At 44.7% G+C, this 16862-nt stretch overlaps 1 protein-coding gene across 6 annotated transcripts in view; it reads left to right on the forward strand.

The window, feature by feature from the left end:
* The window catches only part of TBCK (TBC1 domain containing kinase), a 433115-nt gene that overhangs the window by 335286 nt on the left and 80967 nt on the right, over window positions 1–16862 (forward strand). For all 6 annotated transcript variants that reach the window (XR_004540453.1, XM_033956547.1, XM_033956522.1 and 3 more), the window contains exon 24: window positions 14617–14792. Coding sequence is in view for 5 of the 6 variants with exons in the window: in XM_033956547.1 (XP_033812438.1) it covers window positions 14617–14792 (176 nt within the window). In the remaining variant the exon portion in view is untranslated. The remainder of the gene's footprint in view (window positions 1–14616; window positions 14793–16862) is intronic.

Below are 16862 nucleotides of genomic sequence, written 5' to 3' on the forward strand. Positions count from 1 at the left end.
TCGGGCTTACGGATGATGAAACTTCTACGGATACAATCCATGATTTGTCTAGCCTTGAATGAAGCTTTCTCCACTTGATTGGCAGTCTTCATGTCTTCACTAATGATCACTCCCAAGTCTCGTTCTGCTGCAGTCCTTGCTAGGGTCTCACCATTTAGAGTGTAAGTTCTGCATGGATTTCTGCTGCCAAGGTGCATGACCTTACATTTTTTGGCATTGAAACTTAGTTACCAAGTCTTTGACCAATGCTTCAGTAAGAGTAGGTCCTGCATCATACTGTCGAGCACTGGGCTTTTGCCTACTATGTTGCATAGTTTGCTGTCATCAGCGAATAATGTAATTTTACCTCAAAGTCCCTCAGCCAAGTCTCTTACAAAGATGTTAAATAGGATCGGGCCCAAGACCGAGCCCTGCGGCACTCCGCTGATCACGTCCGTCGTTTTGGAGAGAGTACCGTTTACCACCACCCTCTGAAGTCTACCTCTAAGCCAGTCCTTAACCCATGCAGTTAATGTTTCACCTAATCCCATCGAACTCATCTTGCTCAATAACCTGCAGTGTGGAACGCTATCAAACGCTTTGCTGAAGTCCAAGTACACAACGTCCAGGGCCTCCCCCATATCCATCTTTCTTGTTACCTAGTCAAAGAAGCTGATCAGATTGGATTGGCAGGACCTTCCCTTTGTAAATCCATGTTGATGCGGATCTCGTAGATTCTCCTCGTTCAGGATCGTATCCAATTGGTGTTTGATTACTGTTTCTATAAGTTTACTCACTATCGATGTGAGACTCACCAGTCTGTAATTCACAGCCTTCGTCCTGCATCCCTTTTTATGGAGTGGAATGACGTTAGCCGTTTTCCAGTCCAACGGGACTCTTCCTGTACTTAGGGAAAGATTGAAGAGCACGGATAATGGTTCCGCCAGGACGTCACTCAACTCCCTGAGCACCCTGGAGTGTAGATTGTCTGGTCCCATAGCTTTGTTCACCTTGAGTCTTGATAGCTCATAGTAGACACTGCTGGGCGTAAACTCGAAATTTCGAAACGGGTCTTCCAAGCTTTCCCTTGTCTGCAGCCGTGGGCCAAATCCCGGCGCCTCGCAGGTGAAGACTGAGCAGAAGTATTCATTCAATAGTTTGGCTTTATTGGAGTCCGATTCTACATAATTCCCATCTGTTTTCCTAAGGCGTACTATCCCATCTGTGTTTCTTTTTCTGTCACTAATATACCTGAAGAAGTATTTATCGCCCTTCTTGATGTTCTTCGCTAGATTCTCTTCCATTCAGAGTTTGGCCTCTCTGACTGCTGTTTTGACTGCTTTCGACTTGGCCAGATAGTCTTCCTTAGACTCCCGCTTTCCTGATTATTTGCAGGAGATGAATGCTCTTTTCTTCTTTTTTATGAGGTCTGAGATCTCTGCAGAGAACCACTGTGGTTTATTGTTTCTTCACTGTTTATATAGCGGTTGGTTGCTTCGTGTATGGTTGATTTCAGAGTTAACCACATTACCTCTACATTATCTGTTGCGGCTTGGTTTTGCAGCACCCGATGGACGAAATATCCCATGCTTTTGAAGTTAGTGCCCTTAAAGTTGAGGACCTTGGTTGATGTGTTTGATTTAGTGAAACCTTTCCTGAGGTTGAACCATACCATGTTACCATGTTGTGGTCACTGGAGGCCAACGTATTGCCTACCGAAACCTCTGTGACACTTTCTCCGTTGGTGAGTATCAGGTCCAGTATCGCCTGATCCCTAGTGGGCTCTAACCATTTGTCTGAGTCTTGCTCCCTTTATGGAGGTTAATAGCCTTCTGCTGCTGCTGGTCATAGCGGAAAGTTTGTTCCAATCCACGTCAGGCATATTGAAGTCACGTAACAATACGGTGTCTCCACGCAAAGTGATATTCTCTATGTCTTCGATTAATTCTATATCCATGTCATCCTGTTGTCTTGGAGGTCTGTATACTACGCCAAGATACAGGCATTTGTCATTCCACCTAGCCAAATTCACCCAGAGGGATTCCCCGGTGTACTTGACATCTGCGATTTTGGTAACTTTAATGTCCTCTTTCGTGTATAGTGCTACCCATCCTCCCATTTTGCCCTCTCTGTCTTCACGAAGTAAATTGTATCCCGATATAGCCATATCCCACCCATGGGAGTCCGTGAACCAAGTCTCGGATATCGCCACCACATCTAGGTCGGCGTTCCTCATTTCTATCTCCAATTCCAGAATTTTATTGCCCAACCTGTGGGCATTAATGTACATAGCCCTCCATACCTTATGTTTGCTAGATCTCTGTGGAGATTTTCCCACTTGCGTTAATTTGACTCCTATAGTACTGTTTGCAATGTGTGTACTTATCTCAGACTCAGAAATGGAGTGTGTATTTACCTCAGACTCAGAAATGAAGTGGCAACTTACCTCGCCAGGTTGGTTACTTATGCTAATACGCGAGTGGGTACCCTCCCCCAACTTACCTAGTTTAAAGCCCTACGAAGCAGGCGGGCTAGTCGGTGTCCAAAGACGTTCTTTCCTCTTATGGTCAGGTGGAGCCCGTCTGGTCCCTGAAGTCCTTGCAGTGCCTCTCCATGGTTCAGGAATCCGAAGTTCATCTCCTTGCACCATCCGTGCAACCAGTTGTTTGTCCTCTGGATACGATCCTCCCTGGCTCTTCCCTTACCCCTCATTGGGAGGATCGAGGAGAAGACCACCTGCGCTTCCATCCTCCTCAGCTTCTCACCTAGGGCTCCAAAGTCTTCAGGTATGTTCTCCGGGGTGTTCCTGGCAATGTCGTTCGTTCCGACGTGGATGAGAAGCATGGGGAAGTGGTCTTGGGGCTTGATGAGTCTGTCTAGGCAGGCAGTTACATCTCGGATCCTGGCTCCCGGCAGACAGCAAACCTCTCTTGATTACATATCTGGTCTGCAAATTGGTCCCTCGGTGCCCCTCAGCAGGGAGTCCCCAATGACTACCACTCTGCGCTTCTTTGGGGGGAGTTGATCTGTTGTCTCTGGAGCCGGAACCCTCTGTTGGACAACTTCCTGTACCTCATTGGCAGGTCCTTCCTGTAACAGCTGGAATCTGTTCCTCAAGGTGATTTGTAGGGTCGATGTAAAACTGCCTTGTGAGAAAGAGACAAAAGAAGAGGAAGGTCTTCTGTGTTTGCCTGTGGAGGAGGTTACCAGCTGCCAGGAGTCAGCGTCTCCAGCCTCTTCTTGTACCCCAATCGTTGGTTTCAAGGTTGCAGGTTTGGTCGGTTTGGGCGTCTTGAGAATGGACTTGTCTGGCTCCTGCTCGGTGGTCTGGGACAGCTCCTGGATGACTCCGTCGATGAAAGCCTCATCTTCTCGGATGCTTCTCAAGCGCTTTACCTCTTCTCTTAGGCTCCTCAGCTCCTGCAAGATGTCTCCGTCTAGCTGGTCTATCTCTTCTGTCTGTGTGGAGACTGTAGTCTTCTGTTTGGGGATGGCCTCGGTCTGTACAGAGACCTCTGACCTCCGTCCTGGCTCTCCCTCCGTCTGCACGTGGACCGTGGCCATCCCCTGGATCCCTTCGGTGACTGGACTGCCGGTCTTGATTGTAGTCTTGGTGCTTCTAGTTCTTCCTGCCATTTTTTTTTTTTTTTTAGTTATGTCTGCCTGTTCGTCAGTTAGTTAGAAAAGTCTGCCTGTTAGATAGTTTGAAACTCTGCCTGTCAGTTGTGAATAGCTAGATGAAATAGATATAGTGATGTTTTACTCAAGTATATTAAATAGTAGCTGATAAAGCTCTGAATATGCAAATATAGAGATTTTTTTCCTTAGGGAAGGGCTGCCTCTCAAAGAACTGAGCTGAACAAATTGTATTTGCCAATTGAGAAAGTGATTGGAAGCATAAATTACTCTTAACCCTTTATTTAGCATTGTTGCTCAGAAGCAACATGTGTCTTCTATGGTTCTTATGGGAGATCTGCATCTCCAAATGCCTGTTACTTGGCGCTGTTGCACTCGTTCAACATCAAGTTACGCAAAGCAGCCGTTTCATCATGTGCCATTTAAAGGGCTAACTATCAATACAGTGGAGAGTGTTTCATTTAATCAATTGTTCCTTATTCCCATGGTTTGATCTATAGATTAAAAAAAATAGAACTGTGATGATAGGTTAGGGAGAGGAGGAGCTAGGTTAGGGAGACTGTTTTCTGCTTTGACCCAGGTTCATCCCATCTTCTCCCCTCTTCTCTGTGAGCTGCTAGCAAGAGAGGAGCTAGAGCAGAACACTCTTATTGCTCTAGAGCAGGGCTGCCCAAGTCCAGTCCTTGAGATCTACTGGCAGGCCAGGATTTCTGGATATTTGCAATGAACATGCATGAGAGAGATTTGCCTTCACTGCCTTCTTGGTATGCAAACTCTCTCATGCATGTCCATTGTGGATAACCAGAAAACCTGGTCGCCAGTAGATCTCGAGGACTGGACTTGGGCAGCCGTACTCTAGAGCAGTGGTTCCCAACCCTGTCCTGGAGGACCACCAGGCCAGTCGGGTTTTCGGGATAGCCCTAATGAATATGCATGGAGCAGATTTGCATGCCTCTCACTTCCATTATATGCAAATCTCTCTCATGCATATTCATTAGGGCTAGCCTGAAAACCCGACTGGCCTGGTGGTCCTCCAGGACAGGGTTGGGAACCACTGCTCTTGAGTCAGAAAGAAGTGATGAACTGTGTTCTAGGCTATTCCACTAGGAGTCGATATTCCAAATGATTTAACTGGCCAGAAATGGCTCCTGGCAGGTTAAATTGTTTGTTCAGGGTAACCACTCATTTCAATGGCACTTAACTGGTTAATGCTGATGAAAATGTCCAGTTAGCACCTAACTCAGGGATGTCAAAGTCCCTCCTCGAGGGCCGCAATCCAGTCGGGTTTTCAGGATTTCCCCAATGAAAATGCATGAGATCTATTTGCCTGCACTGCTTTCATTGTATGCTAATAGATGTCATGCTTATTCATTGGGGAAATCCTGAAAACCCGACTGGATTGCGGCCCTCGAGGAGGGACTTTGACACATCTGACCTAACTCAAAACTGGCTATTTTAGGGGCTGAGTCACCACTTGACCAGTTCAGTGCTGATATCCATCCAGCATTTAACTGGCCAAGGTAACTGCATAAAAGTCAATTCTATAGCCATAGCCAATTAAGTGCCAAATATTGAACTTTACCAACTATGGTTAAGCCAGCTTCTGAAACCTAGAAATTCAGTGCTGGAACCCAAGCATGGCCTGGCATTGAATTTCTGAGCATAACACTGGTGGCAGTCAGCAAAACACTGAAAACAGTCAGCTGAATAACAACCCCCTAGAAATTAAGCCCTGCTCTTTCTATAAGAATTATAGAATAGTAAGGTTTTAGGTTTGAACAAAGTGATGAAACTGCAAACATCTAGAAATTATTTGAATGTTCTTTTATTTGATCCATCTAGAGATAATCTGAAAATATTAGAACTTATTTTCAGTATTTCACATGTTTTTAATCATTGTCTTTCTTTTATACTTTTTGCAATCAGTAGCTCCATTTTAGACTATTTTTCAAAGAGAAGGGGAGGCTTAAGCAATTACCCTGTCTTGTGTGTTAATCTCACTCAAATAACTTTCATTTACACTAAATTATTGGACCATGTCAGCACATAAAAGTTCTTAGAAGGGTATTTTTTTTATTTTTTTTTACTAGAAATGTGCATATATTGTTTGATCTACATCTGTTTTGCATCTGAGCCATAGCAGATTTCTGTGCCATTTCAGGGGGCTGTTCAAATTTAAGAGAAGAGATAAGAGAAGTTGAGCAAGTGAGACTGGAGAGTGATTTTTAAAATAAAGTAGTAGTGATTGTTTAAAATTGATAAATGTTCTAGCTGGTTGAAAGTTTATGCTGAGTATATACATTTGCCCAAATTCACTAAGCAAACCAATCGTGCACCAATCGGTTTGTGACCCCATAGCGACCCCGACCCGATTCACTTACCTCTCTTCTGACCATCCTCCGATCCGCGCATGCAAATGAGGGCAACGGCATGCAAAGTAGGCAGGGACCCGATTCACTAAAGAAAACCCTGGAACACCGACTGAGCTGGCCGATCCAAAAAAAGCGATTACTGAGGACCAGTCGCTGAAGCTCTTTCTGGCTGCCCTGCCTTCTGCCGTCTTGCTCTCTGCCCTGTAAGCCCCTATCCTGCAGCCCCAAACACGCTGCCTCCCTTCCCTGCACTGCAAGCCCGTGGTTTTAACCCGCGGGCTTAAGTGGGTTAAAACCACGGGCTCCATTAAAACAATCGCCTAAAAAAAATAAAATAATAATGTATGCCGGCCCTGAGGTCCAGCGCATCTGCAGACTATCTACAGATGGTCGGCGCATGCGCGGGGATCGCTATCAAGCGATCCAAGAAGGCAAATGAGGGCGTTCCTCCGATCGCCCCCATCTGCATATTGGGGCTTCGTGAATTCATCGGACCTGCCTGGGTAGGTTTGTGAATCTAGCCCATTGAGAGGAGGGCATGCCTGCAGGGAAGTATGCATGACAATTATCAGATGACTGGCTGATTTGCTTTAAGTAAAAGGAAACTTGATGAAAATTTGATTTCTATAATACAGCCTATTTCAGCTGCAACTGTGCTGCAGTATATTCAGATGCAAGTTTTTGTGATTTGTGGGCCAATGTCATAGAACTCACTAACTGCTGAGGTTTATTTTCATCAACATTATTTGACATTTAGGAAAAAGGTTAAAATCTCTCTCTTTTAACTGAGTTTTAGTAGACTTTTGTTTTGAGTGACATTACATGGCATTCAGGAATAAGTTGAAAGCTGGGGTTTTAATTGGGGTTTTAGTTGAGGGAATGAGTTAAACGGGATTAAGATGGAGGACATTGAGTAGGTTGGGTAGGTGGAGGTGGTTGGAGTGGAGTTAATGATGTTTTATTGATATATGTAATGTTCTTTGAACATTTTTTTTTTTATTATATGTATTATCAACAATCATTCATGCGAAAACAGCATTAAACAAGCCAAATATCAAAATAAAATAAAATCCATCCAGGTAAATAAAAAAATATATCTATAAATTAAACCTTGGTTATACAAGGAAAAGATGATTGATACTAATATATATAGGGGCTGACTAAATTTCAGTTTTGGTTTCAGTTATGGTGTTGAAACTGACCCGAAATACATTTTCTGCCTGGTTTTAGTTTCAGCCAAAAAGCAACCACCATGATTTAATTTTTCGCCAAAACTGACAGCATGTTTTCAATAGAAACCAAACATTTATTCTTCCTCCTATTTATCTCCCACTTCTTCAAACAGGAATTGTCTCCTCACCCCCACTCCTCACCCCATTCACCTGTAGGTACCGCCGTTGGGTATATATTATGGTCTAGGGCAGTGTCTCTCAAACTGTGTGCCAAGGCACAGTGGTGTGCCCCAAAGAGAATCCGGGTGTGCCATGAGAGATTCCATAATTTTACCTTATTTTTAAAAATTCCCTTCATAAGTATACACTAGAATAGATGAGATGTATGTTGTGTATGCAAGAGTCTGTCAATGTTGTGAGTGTATGTGTGTGTAAGGATACAACTGCCCAGATAAGCATCATTCTTTGATGTGACTGGTCCTTGAAAATTAACGGCAAGTAATTTTAGCTTTTTTTTTTTTTTTGCAGTAGTTATCCTAACATGAGCAACAAAGCAATCAAGGCTTTGTTACTGTTTGGATCTTCTTATCTTTACAAACATGGATTTTCAGCTCTGACAGAAATTAAATTGAAAAAAAGAAAACTGCAAATGGTGGATAATGAAATATATGTTTGATGTTGACCATCGAACCTTGTTTTGAGTTAATTTGCACTGAAAAACAAGCACATCCATTGCATTGATTAGCAATTCTATTCGTATCTATTTTAGTTCCACCGTTGTTTCGATTACCCATACATAGATTAAAGAACTTTAAATAAATATATCTCAAATTTTTTGTTGGTTTTGCAATTTTATAATTTCAATTATAATGTACCATGAAAAACAATTCCTCCGTTTAGTGTGCCAAAGCTAAAAAAAAGTTTGAGAGACACTGGTGTATGGGGTAGTCACGGCAGGAATGATCCCGTCACTTCACCTGGTTCTGCTCTCAAAATGGCTGCCATGACCTCTAGTGGTAATCTGTTGAAACTGCCGCAAGAGATTATGACATCCATTTTGAGAATAGAGCTGACTTGGACAAGACTGACTAGGGATCACTTCTGCCCTGACTACAGCACAACCTGAAAATAAGACACTGTCTTATATTAATTTTGGGCCCAAAAAAGGCACTAGGTTTTATTTTCGGGTAGGTCTTATTTTTTTTTATGTACAATGATCATCCCTCCCTTCCTCTCCTCCATCCAAATTTTTCCTGTTTCCTTTCTCTCCCCCACATGTGCAGTATCTTTCCTTCCTTCTCACCCATCCCATTGTGCAGTATCTTTCTATCCCTCCCTCTCATCCCCCTGTGCAACAGAACCCTTGCAGCTTCTATCCCTCCCATCCCTTGTGCAGCAGAACCCTTGAAGCTTCTATCCCCCCCATCCTCAAATCCCCCTGTGCAGCATCTTTCTATCCCTCCCATCCCCTGCCCCGCACCCCACTGCTGCCCCTTTCATCTCTCCCTCCCATGCGAACCCCAACGGTGAGCCGAAATACCTGGAAACAAACGGTAGTGTTGGCAGCACAGGCTGGATCGCGGTATGCCCTTCTCATGTCCGGGCGTTCCTCTGCATCACTGATGATGTCATCAGCAACATGGCATGGAACAGTCGGGCATGAGAAGGGCAGGCCGCCATCCAGCCTGTGCTGCCGACACTGCCGTTTGTTTCCAGGTATTTCGGCTCGCGGTCAGGGTTCGCATGGAAGGGAGAGATGGAAGGATCAGCAGGGGGGGAGAGCGCTGCTGCCGGCGACTAGGGTTTATTTTAGGGGGTAGGGCTTATATTAAGACCTACCCTGAAAATCATGCTATGGTTAATTTTCAGGGAAACACGGTAGACCACAAGGGATTGTAAGGTAGTCTGGTGGGGGGGGACTGCTGTTTGCATTTTAATTTTTTTGTGTAGTGCGATTCTAAGTAATGCAGTTATTATCTTGCATAGTAGCTTAAATGCTAAGTAGGGTGCTCCAAATAAATGCTTTTGATACAAAGGTTTAGCAGGAATTTGAGTTTGTGAATTTCTGATGACAGGCTCCTTAGGAATTAGACTTTATGTGGAGATATGACATCTGCTGTCACTCCAAATGTGGCGCAAAGTTAGCCATTATAAAATCAGTGTGGCTTTTAGTTTCAGTTTTCATGAGTTAAAGTCTATGTGTGCAGAGGCTATTTTGCTTTGAGGTAAAATAATAGTCTTACAACATTTAAATTTATATATATTCTGAACTCTGAGGACTTTCTTAGAGATCAGACTCCATAGGTGACCCTTGAGGGGAGGAATGCTGGCTTAGTGCCTAATCCTCAGTAAGCCTGGTTCTAAGAGAGGTTTTACAGGTTCAGCATTAAAGATAGTTTTCACAGAAACTTGTGAATTGCTGTCTGCCTCTACCTATCCCCTAGGCTCAAATTACTCTTATACTACTCTTAAATTACCCTCCACAACTTCCCAGCTGATCTTAACAAGGACAATCCCCACAAACCTAAAAGATACCAGTCTAACATTCCTAGTAGTTTAATAGGATTTAATTAAGCAGCTCAATAATAAGATGCAGACAGTAGTCTAGCAGCAAGAGGGGAGCTATCCAGACTTTTGTACCCAATGTTACATGTATGATTATCTCCCAGTTGGTAAGAAATTATATGTGTATGCTCCTTGTAAAGAGCTCCTAGTTCTCAAAGAATGAATATTTTCCCTTGAGGCTAGAGTTGCAGACTACGAGGAGCTGAAGGCGACAGAGAGGTACATAGAGAAGACCTACAGGGACATTGTAGAGAAGTCCCACCTCCAGTCTGGCAGACCCTGCCTTGGAGGAGGGAAGTCTACTTAAAGGAGATCACCCTGGTGATGCAGGAAATGATCCTGCAGCCAGGATGTGCCCACCAGAAGATGCAATATCCTCTTGCATCAAGGATCTATCTCCAGGGGCTTCTGCCCAGAAGGGAGGAGTCAGGATGGCCATTGTAGTGGGAGATTAAATCATTAGGCATGTAGTTGGCTGGTGGGCATGAAGATCGCCTGGTTACTTGCCTGCCTGGGGCGAAGGTGGCGGACCTCACGCATCACTTAGATAGGATATTAGATAGTGCTGGGGAGGAGCCGGCTTTCTTGGTACATTTAGGTACTAATGACAAGTTTCAAGTTTATTTAAAATTTGATAAAAACGCTTATAAAAAGAATTTCTAAGCAAAGTACATAGAAATGGGGAATACCAAACAATTAAAGTTAAAACAGGCCAAATGAATATTGGACGATTTACAAGCAGAAACATGACGGAAAAAGAAGGGTAGAACTACAATGTTTATAGGAAAGATAACAATAATGGAAAAAGTAAAGGGTTTGGGGACACAACAAGATCAAAATCTTTTAGAGGTGGTAGTGTAGGGCAAAAGAATTGTTCTGTTTGGACAGGATTGAATTAATGTTCTTAAATTTCAAACGTCCTTAAATAAGAAAGTTTTCAAGACCTGTTGTAAGGGGATGTTGTTTAACTGAATTAGAGCACTTAGTGATAGACCCTTTTTCCAAGGAAATAAGATTGTTTGAGATTTATTGATGTTTGGGGATAACATATTATTCCTAAGCCATTGGTTAATTTTTTCCAGTTTCTCGTTTGCATCTGTTAATTCATTTTGATTCTCTGTATTGAGAGGGAAAAGAAGCTGTATATCATCAGCATAGACATAGGTAGTAAATCATATGGATTGACCAAGGCTGATCAGTGGTGTGAGAAAGGAAAATGTGGGAGGGAAGTTCTGGAAGCCAAATTTAGGTTCTTAGGTAGAAAGCTGAAATCCAGATCCTCCGGGGTAGCATTTTCAGAAATGCTCCCCGTACCACACATAGGACCCAAAAAGCAGGCAGAGCTCCGAAGTCTCAATGTGTGGTTGAGGGATTTAGATTTGTTAATAACTGGGCTACCTTCTGGGAAAGGGGGAACCTATTCTGAAAGGATGGATCCCACCTTAACTGGGATGGAATCAGGCTGCTGGCACTAACGTCTAAAAAGGAGATAGAACAGCTTTTAAACTAAGATGGGGGGGGAAGCTGACAATCGCCCAGGAGCAGATGGTTTGGTGTAGAGTATCCTTGAAGGATACTATTGAATCTGCAATTCAGTGGCGTACCAAGGGGGGAGCTGGGGGGGGGGGGGGGGAAGTCCGCCCCGGGTGCACTCCTTGGGGGGGGTGCACAGCCGGCTGTTCTCACTGCCTCTAACGCCGGCCCTGCAGCTCTGGACTTCCCCACACCTGCTCCCCCCACCCCCCCCGATCGCTATTATTTTAAATGTTATGGCAGCCGCGGCGCTGTATCCATCAGAGGAGACTTCTAGCCTCGGCCTGCCCCGGAACTCTTCCTGCAGCTGCCGCCTGCCTAGGCGGGAACAGGAAGTCACTGTTTCAGGAAGAGTTCCGAGGCAGGCCGAGGTTAGAAGTCTCCTCCGATGGATACAGCGCCACGGCTGCCATAACATTTAAAATAATAGCGATGGGGGAGCAGGTGTGGGGAAGTCCGGAGCTGCAGGGCCGGCATTAGAGGGACTAAGAGCTGATGGTGCCGCAGGGTCCCGCGTGGGGGGAGGGAGGGAGGAAGAAAGAAGAGTAACCGAAGCATTGGCAATTTGGGGGGAGCAGGTGTGGGGAAGTCCAGAGCTGCAGGGGAGAGTGTTGCTGTACCCAGCTGGAGGGAGAAGGAAGATGAAGGAGGGAATAAAAGGAGATGCAAAGGCTTGGAGGGAAGGAGGAAGATATGCCAGATTAAGGGAAAAGGAAGGGGGAGATCTCAGAGCATGGAAGGGGAGGGAAAGATGGAAGGAAAGGAGAGAAATGTCAGAGAATCAGGGAAGGGCAGATACCAGACTGTGGGGTGCGAAGGAAAGAAAGGAGAAGAGAGAGATGCCAGAGCATAGGGGATGGGTTGGTGACAGAGAAAAAAAAATGGAGAGGTGGCAGAGCTGAAATCAATCATGTACAAAGGAGAGAAGGGGCACAGGATAGATAGTTATGAAAGGAACATAGAAAGAAGGAAGATGTATGGAAGAGAGAGAAGGCAGACATTGGCTGGAAAGGGCAGAGAGGGCAGTGACTGGAAGGGGCGAGACAGAAGGTGAACAGTAGATGGAAGGGGTAGAGAGAGGGACAAACACTGAATGGAAGTGTGAGGGAGAGGGGGTGCAGACGCTGGAAGGAAGTGGGGAGGAGAAAGAAAAAAGGGCACATGCTGGATTGAGGGACGAGGATAGAGTTAGATACTGGAAGGGGTGAGGGAAAGAGGTGGCAAGCTTTAGGTAGACAGTAAAAAATGACATTGATGAGAGGGTAGTATGAACATAATCTAGACAGATGCAGAAAATAAATTGAAAAGGAAAATGAGGGAAAAAAGGGAAAGGGATTGCAGAGGAGAGGTGTGGGAGAGGGAAGGAGAGGAGAGAGATGCCAGACCAATGGGGGTGAAAGGAGAAATGGAAGGGGGAGACATACAGTTTCTGGAAGGGGCATAGAAGGAGAGAAGATGCCATATAGGGGAAGAGAGACGGAAGACAGTGGATGGAAGGAAGAGAGTTACAAGAAGATGAAAAAAGCAGAAACCACAGAAGACAAAGGTAGAAAAAAAAATTCTATTTATTTATTGCTTTAGGAGACATGTGTCACTGTTTCTGTGGGGTTGCATTGTATGCAGAGTTCAGCTTTTTACTTGTTCAATTTAACCTTTGTCTATGTATTTCTATTTTATCCCCCCTTTTACAAAACTATGGAGCGTTACCACTGTGGCTAAAATCCACACTACAGTTTTGTAAAAGAGGGAGGGGTTAGTTTGTGATTACATATTCCATACTGTGTTCTGTGTGTTCGAAAGACATGGGTTTTTGTTAGGCTTGACTGCAGGATTGATCTGTACTAATTTGGCTTGTTTAGTTTTACAATGGGTGTATTGATGTTGTACTGCTTACTGCAGTATGTAAGATGCTGCCTTTTCCTAGGTACTCATGTGTGACGTGTAGCTTGTTACTAAAAATCATGTTTTCTTTACAGATGGGGGGTGTCAAAAAATGATGGGCCCCGGGTGTCACATATGCTAGGTACGCCACTGCTGCAATTTAATGCTAAGAAATGCAAGGTCATGCATTTGGGCTGCAAAAACCCAAAGAAACGGTACTGTTTAGGGGGTGAAGAACTTATGTTTATATGACAGAAGAGTGGGACTTGAGTGGGACTGTAAGTGATGATCTTAAGGTGGCCAAACAGGTTGAAAAGGTGACAGCGAAAGCTGGAAAGATGCTAAGATGCATAGGAAGAGGTATGGCCAGTAGGAAAAAGAAGGTACTGATGCTCCTGTATAAGACTCTGGTGAGACCTCATTTAGAATATTGTGTACAATTCTGGAGGCCACATCTTCAAAAAGATATAAAAAGGATGGAGTCGGTCCAGAGGAAGGCTACTAAAATGGTGCATGGTCGTCATCATAAGGCATAAGGGGACAGACTTAAAGATCTCAATATTTATACTTTGGAGAAAAGGCGGGAGAGGGGGGATATGATAGAGACATGTAAATACCTATGTGGCGTAAATGCGCATGAGTCAAGTCTCATTTGAAAGGAAGCTCTAGAATGAAAGGGCATAGGATGAAGTCAAGAGGTGATAAAGCTCAGAAGTAATCTATGGAAATGCTTTTTTACAGAAAGGGTGGTAGATGCATGGAACAGTCTCCCGGAAGAGGTGGTGGAGACAGAGACACTGTCTGATTTCAAGAAAGCCTGGGATAGGCACGTGGGATCTCTTAGAGAGGAAGAGATAATGGTTACTATGGATGGGCAGACTGGATGGGCCATTTGGCCTTTATCTGCCATCATGTTTCTATTTATAGTTGCAAATAAAGGGTTATGCATCAGATCTATGCCTCACTTCTAACTGAACAGTCCAGAGAAGTAAGAGGAAACTGTGGAGCCAAAAAATAAAATCAGTGAATAAGAAATAGCCCATCATTTTCTTTCTTAATAGTTATTTTACATAATTGAGTATTAGAATAATACATGTTGAGAGTTGACAGAGACCAGGATAACCAGTTTGATAAAATCAAATAACATTTGAATCACTCACATAATCTCTTCTTCTGGCTCGCCCTTCTTCCATATACTTGCTTATCTTTCATTATTATCTGCAGCAGATGAATTACCATTTTGGCTGAAGTCCTTCATAAGCAAACCTTGAAAACCTTTCCTGGTGCCTAAATATGCCACACAACTTGTCTGGTCCTTTTGAATCTCCTGCAATGCTGTTGCCAAGCCACAGGGTTATTTCCAGCCCCAGCCTCACTGTACTGTGTATGATTTTATTTTAGCATCTAATTTTTTTGTTGTTATTTCCATTTAACTGTTTATTTATATTTGTTCTCTGTCTTCCCTATCTTCTTTCCAGGCTCGAGAACCCATCAGATTGATTGATCTGAAATCTGAAGTGTCTCCTAGGATTTCAGCAGAAGATCTCATTGATCTGTGTGAGCTGACAGGATCCGGACATTACAAGACCCCCACAAAGAAAACCAAGTCCAGCAAGCCAAAACTCCTGGTGGTTGACATTCGAAACAGTGAAGAGTATCCTTTTTTTTTATTTATAGCATTCAAGTTTATTGTTGCCATTAATGTGGGAAACTATGGAGTGTGGCATTGGTATTATGATGTTACCATTTCAGATTTCATTGATACCCTCAGGTGATCTATATGAGGGCCCTTTTACTAAACCAAGTTAAGCACATAGGAAGTAATTCTGTGTATATCACCCAAAGTTAGGTGCTGGGATGCTGTGCGCTGAAAACAGATCCTATATTGGCAATTGTGTATATAATTGCCATTATAGAAGGTGACGGGATAATCGCGCGCCAGACACCAGCGCGCTGACAATTCAGCGCAAGAAAGAAGCGCGCCATTGAAAGCCGCCAAAAAACATTTATAAAGAGCTCCAATATTGCATCAATATTACAATATTACATTACTAATAAACTACTACTAATACTTAAATTCTTGCATTCTGGTTAAGCAATGTTGTCTTCAATTAATACAATATATAAAACCTGTAATTCATTCATATTAAACTTATTCATTCAATACTATCTGAATCTTATAATAAATAACCTTAGAATAATTATGACCAATATGCATCAATCTTAATGAAGACAATTAGGGCCTGATTCTCTAAAAGTGCGTCCCGATTTTAGGCAGCTATAGGCGTCCTACAGCTGTCTAATCAGCCAATCGGGATGCACGTTTTTTTAAAAAAATGCTCCCCAGGCAGGCCGCCTATATTGAAGGCGAGGCCCGCAAGACACCTAGGCCCTGATTCTGAATAGGACGCCCGGGAGAGGCGTCCTATTTAGAATCGGCCTAAACTAAACCCCGATTCTGTAACCGGCGTCCATGTTACAGACGCGGGTTAGAGAAACGGGTTAGATTAGAAACAGCCCGCTACACTTATCGCGGCAAGGGATCTCTCTGCCGCAATAAGTATAGTGGGCCGCGGCCCCCTGACCAGGAGGGTGCCCAAACCCTCGCCCGGAGACGCCCCCCCTGACATTACCGATCCCCCCTCCCCCCGACACTACCGACCGCCCCCCCTGACATTACCGATCCCCCCTCCCCCCCCCCGACAATATCAATAGCTGGCAGGAGGGTGCCCAATCCCTCCTGCCCGAAGACGCACCCCCCCCGGCGCTAACCCCCCCCAAACCTCCACTCCACCAAACCTGTTCTTAGAAGGGTCTTGCACGTCTTGAGCCGGCAGGCACGCCTCGTCGAAATGAAGCGGGCCCGCCCCTTCCCGGCGGTGTGGGGGGGAACCCCCCCACTTTAATGCATAATGTTCGCGCTGCCATTGGGGGAGGTTCCCTCCCACACACCCCATTTTTAATGCATAGTTTTCACGCTGCCGTTGGGGGGGTGTGGGGGGTGCAACCCCCCACATTATAGAGAAAATGGAACTTTTCCTGAAAAAAAATCGGAAAAAGTTCCATTTTCTCTACAATGTGGGGGTTGCACCCCCACACACACCCCAACGGCGGGAGCTCACGGCAGCCATTTCCTATTGGCGATCTACATGGGGCAGGAGCGTAGAAAGATCGCTCCTGCCCCGAAAGCCCGCTAGACCACCAGGTAAGGCCAGGATGCCGGGGGAAGGCAAAAATATGGTGGGGTTTTTTCCCCCTCCCCCCAAAAAAATCATGATTATGTGAAATCGCGAGTGCGGAAACCGTGAATGGGGAGGGGGAAATGTAGTCCTAAATGCCTTTTGTGTTATGAAGCATGGCAAGGGTGCAGGGAGGAGTGGCCTAGTGATTAGAGCTGCAGCCTCAGCAACCTGAGGCTGTGGGTTCAAGCCCAGCACTGCCCCTTGCGACCCTGGGCAAGTCACCCAATCCATCGTTTCCCCAGGTACATCAGGTAGACTGTGAGCACACTGGGTCAGATAGGGAAAATGCTTGAATACCTGAACGTAAAACCGCTTAGACAATCTCCATTGATAGGTGGTATATAAATCCTATATAATAAAACGCTAGCCGCGCATGCGCACTCAGACCTGCGTGATCTGTGATCCCTGTTCCGTGATCTGTAGGTCCGTGGCCAGAGTGCGTATGCGGCGGCCAGACAAAGCGCGAGAAACAGACTCGAGCG

Source organism: Geotrypetes seraphini, chromosome 1 (assembly GCF_902459505.1).
Source record: "Geotrypetes seraphini chromosome 1, aGeoSer1.1, whole genome shotgun sequence".
Classification (NCBI taxonomy): domain Eukaryota; kingdom Metazoa; phylum Chordata; class Amphibia; order Gymnophiona; family Dermophiidae; genus Geotrypetes; species Geotrypetes seraphini.